At 44.2% G+C, this 17500-nt stretch overlaps 1 protein-coding gene across 1 annotated transcript in view; it reads left to right on the forward strand.

Moving 5' to 3' along the window:
* Positions 1–17500, forward strand: part of me1 (malic enzyme 1, NADP(+)-dependent, cytosolic) — a 216585-nt gene that overhangs the window by 151836 nt on the left and 47249 nt on the right. Inside the window, exon 6 of the mRNA XM_063199610.1 lies at positions 17099–17202. Within this exon, the coding sequence (XP_063055680.1) occupies positions 17099–17202 (104 nt within the window). The remainder of the gene's footprint in view (positions 1–17098; positions 17203–17500) is intronic.

A 17500-nucleotide genomic window follows, 5' to 3' on the forward strand; every position in this document is an offset into this window, starting at 1 on the left:
CACAGTCTCCTTGTCAGCTTCATGCACGGGTACAGACACACATGCATGCACGCTTGTACACACACACACACACACACACACACACACACACACACACACACACACACACACACACACACACACACACACACACACACACACACACACACACACACACACACACACACACACACACACACACACACACACACACACACACACACACACACACACACACACACACACACACAGCACAGCGCAGCACAGCACAGCACAGCACAGCACAGTACAGAGTGTGACTAAATGCCTCTCGCTGTAGTGGGACCACATGAAGAGTTATTGCATTCCAGTTTTTCTCGATTGGTTTGGCTCAAAACTGAGATGACATTCTCAAAACAACATGGACAAATCTCCAAACCAACTTACAATTTCCCACAACAGAATGGCATTTTTCATTGCTTTCATCAAATTTCAAATACTTTGTACATGTCTCAAATGTTTAGTACATCTCGGCAGATAGCTATATACAAGTACCCTACAGTTGACACACTGAGCATACATTTAGCACATTTTCCAAATAAATTGACCTGTCTTATCTAAACGAATTAGACAATTCTCAGTCTAATGGTTGCCCTCTCCAAAACATGTCAGCATGATTTCATTGTGTGAGTCATCATATGCAAAGTAGTCTACACAATTGTCAAAACAGTCAAAGACATAATATTTTAAGAATTTCTTTACTGTAAACAGTAAATTCATGACACATGATCAACAGGCCAGATGGTATTGTAACTTTACTAGTTTGTATACTATACCATGTATACTGCAGTTTCCGCTGTTATTTGGCTAATTTCTTGACATTATTTGAAACGACATTCTGTTTTGAACAATTGCTTTGGGATTTGTCCATGTTCTTTTGAGAATGATCTCTCCGTTTTGAGAAATGAGCCAAACCAATGAGAAACATGTAAGTTATGGACATTACTTTGTGCATGTGAATTTGCAGTAAAGAAAGATACATTGATAAATGTCCTGGGTAAATTGTCTGTGTTGTCAAACTTCAATGGTTTCACTCACTTTTTCATTTTTATAGTCGACATCTGTTAGCTGAACGCAGTCCCATAGTGACAAAACATTTAACCATTTTGACTTGCAGTGCTTACACAATGGCAAAGGGACAATGTATTTTGGGGGTACTGATGATATATGTGGGGAAGGAATTTAGTTTTGACACACGGGTAAACTGTTTTTGGAGCAATATGAGCATGTGATGAGGATCCATGAGGTTATGCTGAACCATCCAGTTTATTTTGACAGAAGGACTAAATGAATGCAAATGAGCCAAAGCAATTGAGAAGGATCTATGCCATTTTTATGGTACCGACTATTGATGTGGGAGAAGGATTAGTGCTGATGCAAGAATGAGCTGTTTTGGGAAGTATATGACATTTTGCTAGTTATCTGAACTGTTTTGCGGAAGTGTAAGAATGTTTGGCCAAATAACCCAATAGTTATAGGAATGTCATCTCAGTTTCAAGAAATTAACCAAACCAATCGAGAAAAACTGTAAAGTGTATGCCTACCTTTCTCCCTCTTTCACATTCCCTCTCTTCATCTCTTAGGTTGGAGCTCTCGCTGCCTGGCCCCATCTCTCTCTCTCTCTCTCTCTCTCTCTCTCTCTCTCTCTCTCTCTCTCTCTCTCTCTCTCTCTCTCTCTCTCTCTCTATTTTCCTCTTCCACCCAACCTTTCACTCTCAATCTCTTCATTTTCACATTTCCCTCTGTCTCAATCTTTCGAAATGTTGCTTCACTCTCCATCGATTCATTTTTTATTTCTCTTTAACTACCATGTTTTTCTCTGTCTGTCTGTCTGTCTCTGTCTCTCTCTCTGTCTCTCTCTCTCTCTCTCTCTCTCTCTCTCTCTCTCTCTCTCTCTCTCTCTCTCTCTCTCTCTCTCTCTCTCTCTCTCTCCATGCCCTAGTTCTTGTGTTTGTCTGTGCATGTTTGCATGTGTGAGTAATTCTTTCAGCACCTCCTCTCTTACCCAATCCTTACCCCTGACCTGATCCCTGGCAGAGATGGCAGATTTATCATGTCATGTTCATAAGTGCACATTATTTATTTATTTATTTATTAGATAGCAGTGTTGCTCTGCTGGATCCGTTTCAGTTGTTGTTGCAACTCGTCCGTCTGTCATGTCAGTATGTTTAAATGCCTTTGGCTCAGGGGCCTGTCTTCTCTTCCGGCCGTCTAAGAACTTGTGTACGTCTGTGAAGGGTCTGTTTAGACTAGGATGCTTTTTTCTGCTTCCAAAATGCAACAGTCATCACAGGTATTCTGAAATCCAAACACTAGCATGTTGACATGTCCAGGTTTGTGCACTGGTGCATAGGGCTGGGTATCGCAGCCATGTCCTTGTATCGATTCGATTTCGATTCTTAGGGCTTTGAATCGATTAATCACGATTCAATTCGATTCAATTCGATTCATTCCGAAACGATTCAATCCATTCCCTTCTTGGTGCCAGGATTTCCCCCAAAATATGCTGTTGCCTAATTTTATATAAAAATGTCAAAGGGCTGTGGCTTGACAGAGTTGACAGATTGCTAATTTGTAATAAGTAGGCCTAGGCCTAATTGACTAATACCTACTGGGTATTTTCCATAGACCTAAATTAAGCAAAAAGAACAAAAAGAAAAATAACGAAAAAATCGATTTTGTGCCCTGTGAATCCATTATGTGAATTTTAAATGAAATTGATCGATTATCGATTAAATCGATTATTTTACACAGCCCTACTGGTGCATACAGTTGCATACTGTACATACTGTTTTCTCGCCATTGATCATTTTAAACTCACTCTGGGGAAAGCACACATGGACATCAAAACAGATTTGAACTTTTTAACACTTTTACGTTTTGCTCTGCTTTGATCAGCGCACAGTCATAAAAAAGCAATGAGGCGCACTATAGTACGACTCTCAAAGTGCTTGTCAGCTGCATAGCTCTGCAGGTGAGTGTAGCAAAGGGGAGAAGGGTTGCCCCATCATGACTGATCCAGGCTCTCTGGGGTAGCAAACTGATCATGGCCGTAACTACCATTGAGGACACAAAGGTTATGTCCTCAGTATTTTTTTTTCAGTAATGTCAAATTTATCTATGATGAAAATAGATATATGATCATCAATGATAAATTCAGTCTGTATACGCCACCCCCATTTATCCTCAAGGCAGTGGTTCATGAAAACCAACTTAAGAGTTTGACTAAAAAGTTTGAAACATTCTAAATGAACATTATGCATTACAGTTCACAGTATTTGACCTTGTTGTTTGAAAATGTCTCGTTATGATCCTGCAAACTGGGGCTCTGACCGCTACAACAAAGAGCCAAACTTGTTGCCATGAGAAATATAGAATGTGACTGAATGCAACCATGTGTGACGTTTCTCACTGTGATGGTCACTCCATCACAGTGAGAAATCTTTTTTTAAATGAAAGGCCCCTTATCTTTAGCACTCTCCTGTGTGACTCGGACAGTTGAGATCTACTGTATGTGTCTACTACAGTAACATGATCAAAAAAAGAACAACAAAGCGATTGCTTTGACATGTGTGCTGAAGTATTTCAAGAGGCGTCAAGGGTACGTTATAACAACAGCTTTTGGTGTGCATTTTCATGTCTTGTAGCGATCCATATAGTTTTATGGGGCTACAAAAAGGAAGATAAACACACTTCTCCAGCACTTAAAGACGCAACCCTCATGGAATGAAGCTGTGAAAGGGGAAAAAATGTCTGTTTGAGATGATTGAGTGAGCACTGTCTTGGCCCTATACATTTAAACTCAGAACGTTTGTCAGCAAAATGTAGCTTTTTTTACAAGCAACAAACCACAGTTTTAACTAGCCTTCTAGAGTACTTTGATGCATTGTGCCATGTGTGTGTGTGTGTGTGTGTGTGTGTGTGTGTGTGTGTGTGTGTGTGTGTGTGTGTGTGTGTGTGTGTGTGTGTGTGTGTGTGTGTGTGTGTGTGTGTGTGTGTGTGTGTGTGTGTGTGTGTGTGTGTGTCTGTGTCTGTGTCTGTGTCTGTCTTTGTGTGTCTTTGTGTGTACGTGTGTGCGCCTCTGTGCGTGCGTGCATGTGTCCATGTCTGTGTGTCTGTCTGTGCCTGTGTCTGTGTGTGTGAGAGAGAGAGAGAATATGGAGAGAGGAGAGAGAGAGAGTTTGTGCGACAACTTGATTGTCCTTATTGCACTTAAAACAGGAAAGAAAAGAATCTGTCATTTGTCCAGTCTTAGTTTGTGTATATATTTTTTGACGTGTTTACAAATGACCATCTGCACATATTTATTGTGTGTGTGTGTGTGTGTGTGTGTGTGTGTGTGTGTGTGTGTGTGTGTGTGTGTGTGTGTGTGTGTGTGTGTGTGTGTGTGTGTGTGTGTGTGTGTGTGTGTGTGTGTGTGTGTGTGAGAGAGAGAGAGAGAGAGAGAGGGGGGGGGGGGGGGCATGTGTGTGTACGCATGCATGTGTATGTGTGTCAGAAGAAGGGCTTCTCTCCAGCGGTCAGACTTTAGAACTCTGTCTCTCTCCCTCCTCTCCTCTTCTTCTTGCCAAAACATGACAGATCACCAGTGCCCTGCCCTCCTCTAGGAAACACGCAGGGAGGACGGAGAGAGTGCCAAGAATACACAGCACTTCTCTCAAGGGCTCAGACTCCTTCTCCATTTAAAGGCTTTAGACATCATAAGACCCCCTCTCCACTCCGAGAAGAGGCCTGTCTGATGCACTAGGTAAGCCCAGATATGGCTGCCTATCGCGGGCATGCATGGACAGGGCTTTGGCCCTCTCTACCACGAGCCATTAGCATCTCTACAATTTATCCGCATACCCTTCGCTGATGACAGATATAAAAGCTACTTATAAATGGATTAAAATATTTTTGCTGGTTACATGCTATGTAAGAGAGAGAGAGGCATGCACACACACACACACACACACACACACACACACACACACACACACACACACACACACACACACACACACACACACACACACACACACACACACACACACACACACACACACACACACACACACACACACACACACACACACAGACACACACACACACAGAAAGAGAGAGAGCGCTGGACAGATTTAGGTATAAATCCAAAATAATTGTACATAATACTCGACTTTGTTCATATAATAACATCATAATTTGTCCTCAATGTTGCAATCCTTTTTACTCTGTATCCACAGTACATCTTTTTCAAAATAGGGTAAAGCAGCATTACTATTTTGGCTCGTCAATACGGGTACTTACCTGTAGACTTGGCACATGTCTATGCAGCTGTCCACTTCCATGCCCTCAGGCAGAACGGTGTACGTTGTATTAGGGAAATGTGGACACACACACACACACACACACACACACACACACACACACACACACACACACACACACACACACACACACACACACACACACACACACACACACACACACACACACACACACACACACAGGGAAGCCGACAGAGGGGGACAAACAGGTCAGTTGTCCTGGGCCCATGGGCGAGAGGGGCCCACAACTGGGTCTTGATTACATTGTATGTATTGGGAAGACGGCCCATTTAGATGGCTTTGTCCTGGGCCTAGCAAAAGCTGTCAGTGGCCCTGCACACACTCACACAGACAAACATACAGTATACACATACACACACACAGCCAGACACACACGCACGCACGCACGCACACACACACACACACACACACACACACACACACACACACACACACACACACACACACACACACACACACACACACACACACACACACACACACACACACACACACAGAAGCACTTTCTTTCTCTATCTCTCCATCTCTCTCTCTCTCTCTCTCTCTCTCTCTCTCTCTCTCTCTCTCTCTCTCTCTCTCTCATTGTCTTTCGCCCACAGATATCTCATTCCTCACTCCTATCATTGCCCGGCTGGCCGTTCGGTGCCCTGGGGCGAGCTGGTTCATTTGAGCTTCAGCGATCCGAGACGCTACAGACGTGTCCAAAACAGGGCCTGAAAGACTTGGTTGCGTACAGGAAGGATTTTCGGCGTTCCGAACCTTCTAAGGGGCTGTGGAATGTGGCGAGGCGGTAATCCCTTCTGTAAACGCTGGCTAATCCCGGAGATGATCAGAGTTTGGTGCCGCAGGCACTTCCAGATCTACATGCCGATAGGGTGTCACACACATACTATAATACTACACACAGAGAACCAACCAGACAGGAACTACACACACAAGCACACACACACACACACACACACACACACACACACACACACACACACACACACACACACACACACACACACACACACACACACACACACACACACACACACACACACGCACACACACACAAATACGATGGGAACACAGGGGAATGCACAGTTAAAAATACTGACATAACCCCTTATACATAACTGTACTTCAGAGCACAGACGTAACAAGTCCTTGTAGGTCCATTTCCTGTGGTATCAATAATTACATGACAACAATAATAAAGTATTTCTACTCTACTAAAATCTTCTCACGTTTTCACTCACAACAGCACAGACAGCCAGCTAAAGGACATACCAATAAATACTTAGTAAACTTGTAGAAGGTGAAATGAATGACATCATGACACATGGATGATGTCATGCTGCTCCATAGGATGTGTAATGTGAGGCTCAGGTGTCATAACCTTGACCTCAGCCTAGAAGTGGAAGGTCAAAGAAGCCATCAGTGCTTGCATCTCAGAGCCACTCAAGTTCCAGTGATCCCATAATGAGAATACACAATAATTAAAGTCAGCTGACTTTGACTGTTCTGTGATATAGTTTATGTACAATGTATGTATAATGTAGTGTGATTCATGTAGTTGTGTTTGTGTTTGTGTGAGGGTTGTTTCACACTGTGCCAAGAGAAGTGTTGTTAGTATTGGAGAGCCATGTGCTTTGGTCAAGCGCTTGTCAGCCACTTCATTCCATAGAGAAGCAATTGGAATAGAGGGGGATAAATCTGTGTGCACGCGTGCGTGTGCGTATGTGCATGTGTGTGTGTACATATGTGTGTGCAATAAGTATATGTCTGTGTATTAGTGAGGAAGAAAGAGTGATTGTTCCAAAATTTCCAGAGAGTCGCCAACACTTCACCACTTAATAGAGTGCCTGGTAGAGAAAAAAGCTTGTCAGACAGTCTGACCCCAGCCTTACACTGATGTGTTCCAGAGTGTTGTTGCGTTGCGTTGTGTTGCGGTACTGTGTTGCATACTGTGACATAGTTTAGCACTGGGGTCCTATGGGGTCGTGACGAGCTCCATCTCCACAGCACTTCACTAGCAAAGGCCTCAGACGTTCACCTCAGCTTCACCCCATCCAGAAAGGGTCCTGACACACTAAGTCAAACGCAGATTGATGACAGAAGAGGCAGGAACAATAAGAGGGGGAAAGAATGAGGAGAGAGATAGAGAGAGAGAGAGAGAGAGAGAGAGAGAGAGAGAGAGAGATAGAGAGAGAGAGAGAGAGCACTTCTTAAGGACCCTTAGCGGTGCCAAGAAAGATAGCGAAGCATGACCAAAAGAGTGAGGGATTAAGAGAGAGTCTGATAGAAATAAAAAACCTCATAAAAGTGTAGGAAAGAAGCTTGAAGAGAGAGTTTTTGTGCTGTAGTGATAGCAGCACAGAGCGGGAGTTAGAGAGAGAGACGAAAGGAGTATGATATGAGTGATTCTACGATTTCCCTACGCTTTTGGCAAAAGCAAAATGTCAATTATCAGTATTTTTTTTTCAACTAAATGACCTAGATGTTAACATAGTGTATATATTTAAGTTTCCAAACAAACAAATTGCCAAGCTTAATCTTAAATCATTTGATAAATACTCTAATGAAAGCGAACATTTGCTTAATTATTTTGTCAACAGTGTTATGGACAAATACTATGTCATTTCAAACATATATAAAAATACTACAGAGTTGAAACAATAAATGTTTGAAAGTGCTTATGTCCCTTAGCAGTAATGTTGTCATTAATATGTGCAACTGATATAGAAAATGTGATTGTTGAGCTTCATAAGTAGGATTTTATGAGTCACTGTGATACAGACTGACACATTTTTCATCATAAATCCCTGTAACGTCTGATTTGAATATAGTCACCCTCCTTACACAAGACTTCCTTCTCCAGAGATAATCCCTAGTGTATGTTCATAGGATTTTTCCAACACATAAGGGATCAATAGCGCAAAAACACTTTCAAAACAGTCAACGGTGTAACTCAATTGTGTTACGGTCAACAGTGCAGGGGAACAAGTCGGCACTTTTTTAGGAGAAAAAAAACAGAGCAGACAATCCATCTCCCTAGAACACAAATTATTTTGTTTGTTTGTCTGTCAATATGGATATAAATTGGCAAAAACATACTCCTCCTCAACTGTCATCAGTGTTGCCAGATTGGGCTGGTTCCCGCCCAATTGGGCTGCTTAGGATGGCCGTGTGGGGGTAAAAATGGCATCTATCAGAAAAACCTTCCCACTGCCATATAAATCAATAGAATTTGGCGGGTTTTTAGGGCGGATTTTGATCATTTTTTGGGCTGGAAATCATCAGCCTCATCTGGCAACCCTGACTGTCATACTTAATTGTAACACCATTGACGGTAACACCGTTGACATTTCAGCAATTTTTATGGTGTTGTGCTAACTGAGGACCTCAGAAGTTCCACCACAACACCTTAATCAATTCATGTATCTGTATGCTTTATCTGTGTTTTTCCACATATGATTTCTAATTCAGATTCTTATGAATATGTTGATAACACTGTTGACAGGCAATTTTCCCGCTATGAGAACATGAAAAAGAATGGATTAAATTATGGAAGGATGGAGCTCAAAATTTACCAAAAAGTCTTCCCGTATCCTGCCAAAGAGGTTATGACATCACGTGATGATATTCGTATGGCCTAAGACCAAATCATTACTGATTTATGGAGGAGGTTTCAGACCGTGACACGGTTAACACAGTTTTCGTGGACACACACAAAATGGCAAATTTCATGTATAATGGGAAGGACAGTGGTCTTTCTGACAGTTTTGTCATATTGTGATGATTACTGTGAATCAACATTTGCAATCGTCTTGGGCAAAACAAGTTTCTTTACATGCTAATATGAAGACTGAATCTGACATTTGGAAAACAGGACGGCATGAAAACGCCCAAAACCAGTATTAAATATTCATTCTTGCTGAGGGAAATAATGCTATGTCTACACTTTCTGTATTATATGAAAGATAAATGTTTTCTAATGTCCAAAACATCATTGGATGCAGTTAATAGTTAGTGGAATTGCCAAATAAAATCCACGGACTTAAAAGTGTAGGCGAATTAGAGAATCGCTCATATATAAAGAGAGGAAAATGAAAAGAGAGAGGTAAAGAGCTGACTGAAGAGTGTGTGTGTGTGTGTGTGTGTGTGTGTGTGTGTGTGTGTGTGTGTGTGTGTGTGTGTGTGTGTGTGTGTGTGTGTGTGTGTGTGTGTGTGTGTGTGTGTGTGTGTGTGTGTGTGTGTGTGTGTGTGTGTGTTTGTGTCCGTGTGTGTTTGTGTCCGTTTGTGTGTGTGTGTGTGTCCGTGTCTGCGTGTGTGCGTGCGTGCGTGCTTGCGTGCATACAGGGAAACACAGGCTAGCAGTGTGCAGGCTGAGAGCAGTCCTTAATCCCACCTGAAAGAGGAAGGATCCTTTCAACAAAGCAACCCCTTCAGTCCCCCTCCACTTCACTGGATAATCTCCGAGGGGGCCGTGCTCGTACATCATCACTGGTGCTTTGCCTCCTAAGCGTGGAGACAGGATGGCAGTTATCCCCACGGTAACCTACCGTACACACTACAGTCGGACAGGGCAGGGCCACAGTGCACCGGTCTCTCGCTGAGAGACGATGACAAGCTGCAAAGTGATGTGCTGAATTGCCCACACTCGCATCACTCATGCTGACAGTCGATGCATGGGCTGGGGAGAGAGAGAGAGAGAGAGACAGAGAGAGAGAGAGAGAGAGAGAGAGAGAGAGAGAGAGACAGAGAGAGAGAGAGAGAGAGAGAGAGAGAAAAGGAGAGATGGTGAAGAGAAAAACAGAAAAGAGATGGACAAAGAAGACAGATGAGAAAGATGGGAGGTAGAGTTTAGAGTGTTTATTCAGTCAAAGGACTGGTTGCTGTTATTCATATAAAACAGTGTGTGTTTGCCTCTGTGTGCTTGCGTCCGTGCGCGCCTGCATGTGTCCGTGTGTGCATGTGTCCGTGCGTGCGTGTGTGACTGCGTGACAGCGTGCGTGTGTTTATGCGTGTGTGTTTTCACGCATGCGTGTGTGTGTATTGTGTATCCATACATGTGTGATGCCAAGAGCCTCTCTCAGAACAGGTGAAAAACATTCCCTAACAAAGGTGCTGTCCAAAACGTGATGAAGCGTAGGACTGTTGATGGGTTGATCACTTAACAGCCCGTCCAAATTACAACCTGTCTTTATTATGTGCCCTAGAGGCAGCATTTTGATTGGCTCCGAGTATTTATGGCTTGAATCGTTAACACAGCCAAAACTGTAAACAAACAGCCGTGTTGATTTTAGAACATGTGCTGCTATGTTGTTTATGGTTATTATTCATTTTATTGTTTGTGGCCAAACCCCTGTGCGTGTGAAGAGGTTTTAGTGGTGCAGATGGGTTTGATGAGGGGGCTGGTAGGCAAAGAGCTGGCAATAGGAATGTGTGTTCGTGCGGTCAGTCGGTCGGTCAGTCTGTTGGTTGGCCAGTCTGTAGGTAGTTGATGGGTAAATTCGCTAATAACGTGTATGCAAATATTGTGTGTATGTCACAAAATAGCATGTTGGTGTATTTTATCACTTTTATGTTAGTAGCTGGAAAAGATTTGTTCTGAAACACACATGTCCTTCATAAGAAGTGCCACGGTATCGCACCATAAGACCTTGACAGCAGGTACGGTATGTTGGCAGGCACCCATGCCATGCTGATTGGTTAAGATGGAAGTATAAACAGGATGCAGAAGTCTGGGCCTGTTTGGTGATGTTCCTGTGCCAGCTTTTGGGTGTTTGTTGTGGGTGTCAGAGAGCTGAGGTCATGACAGGCCCAAGTGTCTGCTTCTGGTGTGTTCACCTGTGTGCGCGCTTTCTGTAGTAAATCAGAGAGGTGCGGGAGAGGTGAGGAACTCTGATGGCACCTCTTGGGTTTATCCTGCCGATTTGCACACCTTTTTGCCTGTGTTTGTGTGTGTGTGTGTGTGTGTGTGTGTGTGTGTGTGTGTGTGTGTGTGTGTGTGTGTGTGTGTGTGTGTGTGTGTGTGTGTGTGTGTGTGTGTGTGTGTGTGTGTGTGTGTGTGTGTGTGTGTGTGTGTGTGCGTGCATATCTGTGAGCGTGTGTGTTCCTGGATGTACTTTGGGGTGGGGTATATGCGGTCCATCAGGTCTAAGTGCTTGTGTGGAAATGGTGTGTGTCGCTGTTCTGGCCCATTTGCACCCTGTGTGATCTGAAGACTTTGAAAATACAAGAATCTTCACTCCCCCAGCTCTTTCTCCTCCTCCTCCTCCTACTCCTTCTCCTCCTCCTCCTACTCCTTCCTCTGCCCATCTGACAACAAGCCCGATACAAAACACTTCACTAATGCTCAGATGACAGCTGGCTGTCTTTTATTTCTCTTTCTTTTTTCTTTTCTCATGGCATTTTGTGCATTTATTCAATAGAGGAGTAGTCAGGACATGATGGGGAAAGAGATGGGATCGGAATTGGAAAAGACCCTGGTCGTATTCGAAACTGGGTCCCCATGAGCCTGCATAGGGTACTACTCCACAGCACGCCCAAACACCCCCACCCTCTGCTTTTCTTTCTTTCAATTTGTTACTTACTTACTGCCCATTTTGCCTCCTGGCAAGTAGGGCAGCAACAAAGGTTCTCCACTGTGGTTTCAATTTGTTGATACATTGCAAAACCATTTGGTTTCAACAACTCTTCTCTGAGAACCTCGAAAGGCGTGTATGAGTTGGGAATTATTATTTCCTCTTTCTCTTCAGCAATCTCCTGTAATGTCCTCAAAGTATCTCTCCCCTACTGTAGCTCCGGGAGTCTGCTTGCTGGTTTTGCCAGTGCTCCTCGAGAGTGTTTAAATATTAGTGTTTTCACAGCAAGCTGAGGAGAGGAGAGCACTGCTGCCCGTTGTGTTCAAAATAAACCTCTTGGCCCGCTGCCTCTGCAGTCCCAAAAAGAGCTCTCCTTCTCTCTCTCTCTCTCTCTCTCTCTCTCTCTCTCTCTCTCTCTCTCTCTCTCTCTCTCTCTCTCTCTCTCTCTCTCCTCTCTCTCTCTCCCCCCCTCTCTCTCTCTCTCTCTCACACACACACACACACTCACAGACACACTCTCACGCGCACACTTTCTCTCTCTCTCTCTCTCTCTCTCTCTCTCTCTCTCTCTCTCTCTCTCTCTCTCTCCTTCTCTCTCTCTCTCTCTCTCTCTCTCTCTCTCTCTCTATCTATCTATCTATCTATCTATCTATCTATCTATCTATCTATCTATCTATTTCTCTCTCTCTCTCATTACCTCTCTTTCATGTTCATGTTCATGCTCAGAAATCAGACTCATATACCTAAAAGTATGCAGACAACCCTTCATATTACACACAAATATTCACCCAAACACAGATACCTGCCATTGACGTCTGCATGGCTGTACACTTACTCACTCTAAATACTTCTCAGAGCACACATACCCCACCATACCTCATCTATCAAACACACACACACACACACACACACACACACACACACACACACACACACACACACACACACACACACACACACACACACACACACACACACACACACACACACACACACACAAATAAGCAATAGAGCCGTAAAGGCCAAGGATAGACATTTTGCAAGAAGGAGGAGAGAGAGAAGGTCAACTATGTGATGACAAACCTACTGATACAGGAATGAATACGAATCTGATGTGTCTACCAGCTTTTGGATTCAGCGACCACGCACGCGCACACACACACGCACACACACACACACACACACACACACACACACACACACACACACACACACACACACACACACACACACACACACACACACACACACACACACACACACACACACACACACACACACACACACAGGTCTCTTGTCTTGTGACGTGGACGCTGCCTACACAGAGGAGGTTAAGTGATCTCTGTGTTGTCCGTGTCCCATCCCAATGACGATCACAACAGTGTGTCTTTTATCTGACATGTTGTGATGGTGAAACTTCCGTCTTCATCAGAGGGTCACATGGATGTTGAAGTGTGACATGCTTTAAAACGGCTGATGTTGTGGAGGTGTGACTTTCCTGTCAATATTGACAGGTTGGTCACACCACCTGCTGTTAGAGCTGTGTCCTGAGGATGGTGGTTCAGGTGTGAGATAAGCATGTATACACTCTCATCCCTGTTCATGGTGCTTGGGCTGCGCTGTCTGATCTCCTTAGTCCAACAGTGGGATCTGTTGTTCTCTTGCTGTATGTTTTTGGCATTGTCCCCGTCCATGGGGAAGATAACACACTTTTACATGTCTGAAACAAAAGAGCTTGAATAGTTAATATAACCTTAAGGCACAATGAACGTCATACATCTACATTGCCAGTAGGCTATCACACACACTTAGCGACACACTTTTTGCGAGTGTTTATGCACATTCATGCATTTGTACGAGTGTGTACTGGTGTGTTTGTACGAGTGTGTACTGGTGTGTACCAGCATGTTCTCTAAGTATTAACTATGATATGATGGTGGGAGAGAGTTTTCATCTGTGTGTGTGTGTGTGTGGGGGGGGGTGGATGCGCATGACTGTGTGTGTGACTGTGTGACTGTGTGACTGTGTGTGTGTGTGTGTGTGTGTGTGTGTGTGTGTGTGTGTGTGTGTGTGTGTGTGTGTGTGTGTGTGTGTGTGTGTGTGTGTGTGTGTGTGTGTGTGTGTGTGTGTGTGTGTGTGTGTGTGTTACAGAGAGTGAGTGAATGAGTGATTGAGGGAGTGTGTGTGTGTGTGTGTGTAGAGAGAGAGAGAGAGAGAGAGATACAGAGAGAGAGAGATACAGAGAGAGAGAGATACAGAGAGAAAGTGAGTGAGTGAGTGAGTGAGTTTTTTCTTGGCTAATGACATCCATAAATCCCCAATATCCGCAGCGCAGGATGCCGTGATTGAAGATGAGACACAGCACTCTCTCAGCTGCAAACTCCAACACCAGAACAAGTCTTAGTTCAGCTTCTGACATAGTTATTAAAATACATAAATTAGAAGTTGGAGTCAGGATAAGTTGACCGGCACACACAGCACACGGATACACGCTCACACTCACGTGTGCTCACTCACACTCATGCATGCATACCCACACACACACACGCACACACACAGACACTCACTTTCTCGCTCTCTCATTCTCTCACTCTCTCTCTCACTCTCATACGTGCACACACACACGTACACACACGCACGCATGCACGCGCACGCAGCGCACACACACACACATACACACACGCACAAACTACATACATTTCTCATACTGCATCCTCCTTAACCCTCTATTAATCAACTTGCTGAAACACACCATTCACAGCAGTGTGTGTGTGTGTGTGTGTGTGTGTGTGTGTGTGTGTGTGTGTGTGTGTGTGTGTGTGTGTGTGTGTGTGTGTGTGTGTGTGTGCGTGTGTGTTTCCATGTGTGTGTGTGTTTCCATGTGTGTGTGTGTCCATGTGTGAGTGTGTGTGTGTGTGTGTGTGTGTGTGTGTGTGTGTGTGTGTGTGTGTGTGTGTGTGTGTGTGTGTGTGTGTGTGTGTGTGTGTGTGTGTATGTGAGAGCATGCCAGTGTGTGACTATAAATGGTTTAAACATAAACATTGCAAGTTGTTTATTTCATCATAAATATCTGACCGTATGTTTACCTGTGTGGAAGTGGTATGCATGTGTCTATCTATACATCTGTGTGGGCATTTATATAAGTGTGTGTGTGTGTGTGTGTGTGTGTGTGTGTGTGTGTGTGTGTGTGTGTGTGTGTGTGTGTGTGTGTGTGTGTGTGTGTGTGTGTGTGTGTGTGTGTGTGTGTGTGTGTCCATGTGTACACACGGTGTATGCTTTGGAATTCAGGCAGCTGCATTTTATTGGGATATATAGGAATGAATGCCTTTTAAAGGATGCACTCCAGTGCACAGGTACACATGTGCACACACAAGCACACACACGCACGCACACACACACACACACACACACACACACACACACACACACACACACACACACACACACACACACACACACACACACACACACACACACACACACACACACACACACACACACTGTATAATCATTAGATTTTAAATAGACATCTGTGTTTTATATAAGAAGAACAGAAACCAGTCTTCTGACTGAGAAAGCACTCTCAACTCTTTCTCCTCTCTTTCTCATCTGTCTTTTTTTCTGCCCACCTCTCTCTCTCTCTTTCTCTCTCTCTCTCTCTCATTTCTGCATTCTATCACGACTCAGACTAAAAGGTCACACTTCTGTCATATTTCTAGCCCACTCGTTCACCAATGCCTCCCCCCCTCCCCCCTCTCCTCCTCTTAGCCTGTCTTTCCTCCGTCTCCCTTTCTCTCCTCTTCTCCTCGTCCCTGGTGAGGGAGTTAGACTTGGAATTGTCAGGTTGCCAGTTTGAATCTTGTACCCGTAGGAAGAATGGGGTTGGTTCATTCCATTCCATTCATTCCATTACACTTAGCTGATGCTTTTATCCAAAGCGACTTACAGTTATTATTCGTCAGGGTGTTGGTTACAGTCCCTGGAGCAATGTGGGGTTAGGTGCCAGGCTTAAAGGGCACCTCAGCCATAGATGGAGAGGTCAGGTGGGATGGAGAAGTGGACGCACGTATGACGTGCGAATACAGTGTACTCCAAACGCAATTTCGTTGTCAAATTTATTTGTCAATGACAATTAAAAAGCTCCATTGCTGTAGACAGAGCCATTGGATAAAGGCAAAGATTTTCTTAGTAGAGTAAGATAATTCAAACTCTCCAACCCAATGCAAAGGAGTGTGCTCAAGTTCAGTCTCCTAAGAGGACGTTGTCCCCTCCTTCTTCTTCTCTTTTTGTGGCACTTGGTAACAGCTTTTATAAGATGTACGCTATCACCATCTACAGTGTCAAGACCTTGTTGTGCACTTGCGCGCCTGAACTTGGAACGTCGAAAAGTAAACAGTAGCCTACGTTGCGAGGATGCACGCTGACAGAACGGTGTAAAACCAGAGACGGTCCATTATGTTAGAATTAAAAGAATCTTTGGTAAAACCAGCCACAGACTGACAAAAGAGCAGCCTGACCTTTATCGTACACTGTGTCATCTTGTTTATTAACGAAAGGAGACACCAGCTTTCTTTGTAGGCTACTGTTGTGGGTTTCGTAGCCTACCGTGTAGTTTAGGCTATTATCATGCACTTTCATATCCGTCTGATCCGCGAGAAACGCCAAACTTTTCTTCACAGTTTACAGAAAGCCATTCATCTGTCAATGAATTGGTAATCCATGAATAGTTCCCCTCCCCATTCCTTCCTCTACCTGCATTGTCGCTTCGGATTTTTACTCGCATGGTACTGCCATGTCGCTACTGTGATTTTGTCAATGAAAGTGAAAATTTGCACCGGTCATTGCTCGCGCTTACTATTGCAATCGAATGGAATTAGAATCTCAGAAAATAGATACATTGCTGGGGGGAACGCAGCCACTTCACACATTTGGGGCTGCACAAGCAGCCTCTCCGGGGCACAGGCGGCAGTAGCAAATAGTTTGAGATGTGTACCTGATTAAAACATTATTATTAGGTAAGTCTACATTTCGGGACATGCACAGTCAGATTCAGGATTCGGGACAAACGTTTAGAATTCGGGACTGTCCCGAATTTTTCGGGACATCTGGTCACCCTACTCTACTGGACAATGACTTGTCTCTCTCCACTCTCCACCCCTTCCCTGCACCCCTGCACAGGAGCTGCTGAAGGACCCTCTGTATATTGGCCTGAGGCATAAGAGGATACGTGGACAGGCCTACGACGACCTCCTGGACGAGTTCATGAAGGCCGTCACAGACAGGTACAGGGCTTTCATGACATTTCATAAACACATAGGTACAGTCACACAGACAGGTACTGGGCTTTCATGTCACTGCATGAACATAATCACATACACTCACACAGACACATTCACAGTCACAAAACACGCACTGACCTGTACACACATGCATGTACATAGACGCACACACGCATGCGCACGCACACACACACGCGCGCACACACACAGGCACAGACAGACAGGCGCGCGCGCACACACACACACACACACACACACACACACACACACGGACGGTGCACCAAAACATAAGCTAGAAACA

Source organism: Engraulis encrasicolus, chromosome 5 (assembly GCF_034702125.1).
Source record: "Engraulis encrasicolus isolate BLACKSEA-1 chromosome 5, IST_EnEncr_1.0, whole genome shotgun sequence".
Taxonomy (NCBI): domain Eukaryota; kingdom Metazoa; phylum Chordata; class Actinopteri; order Clupeiformes; family Engraulidae; genus Engraulis; species Engraulis encrasicolus.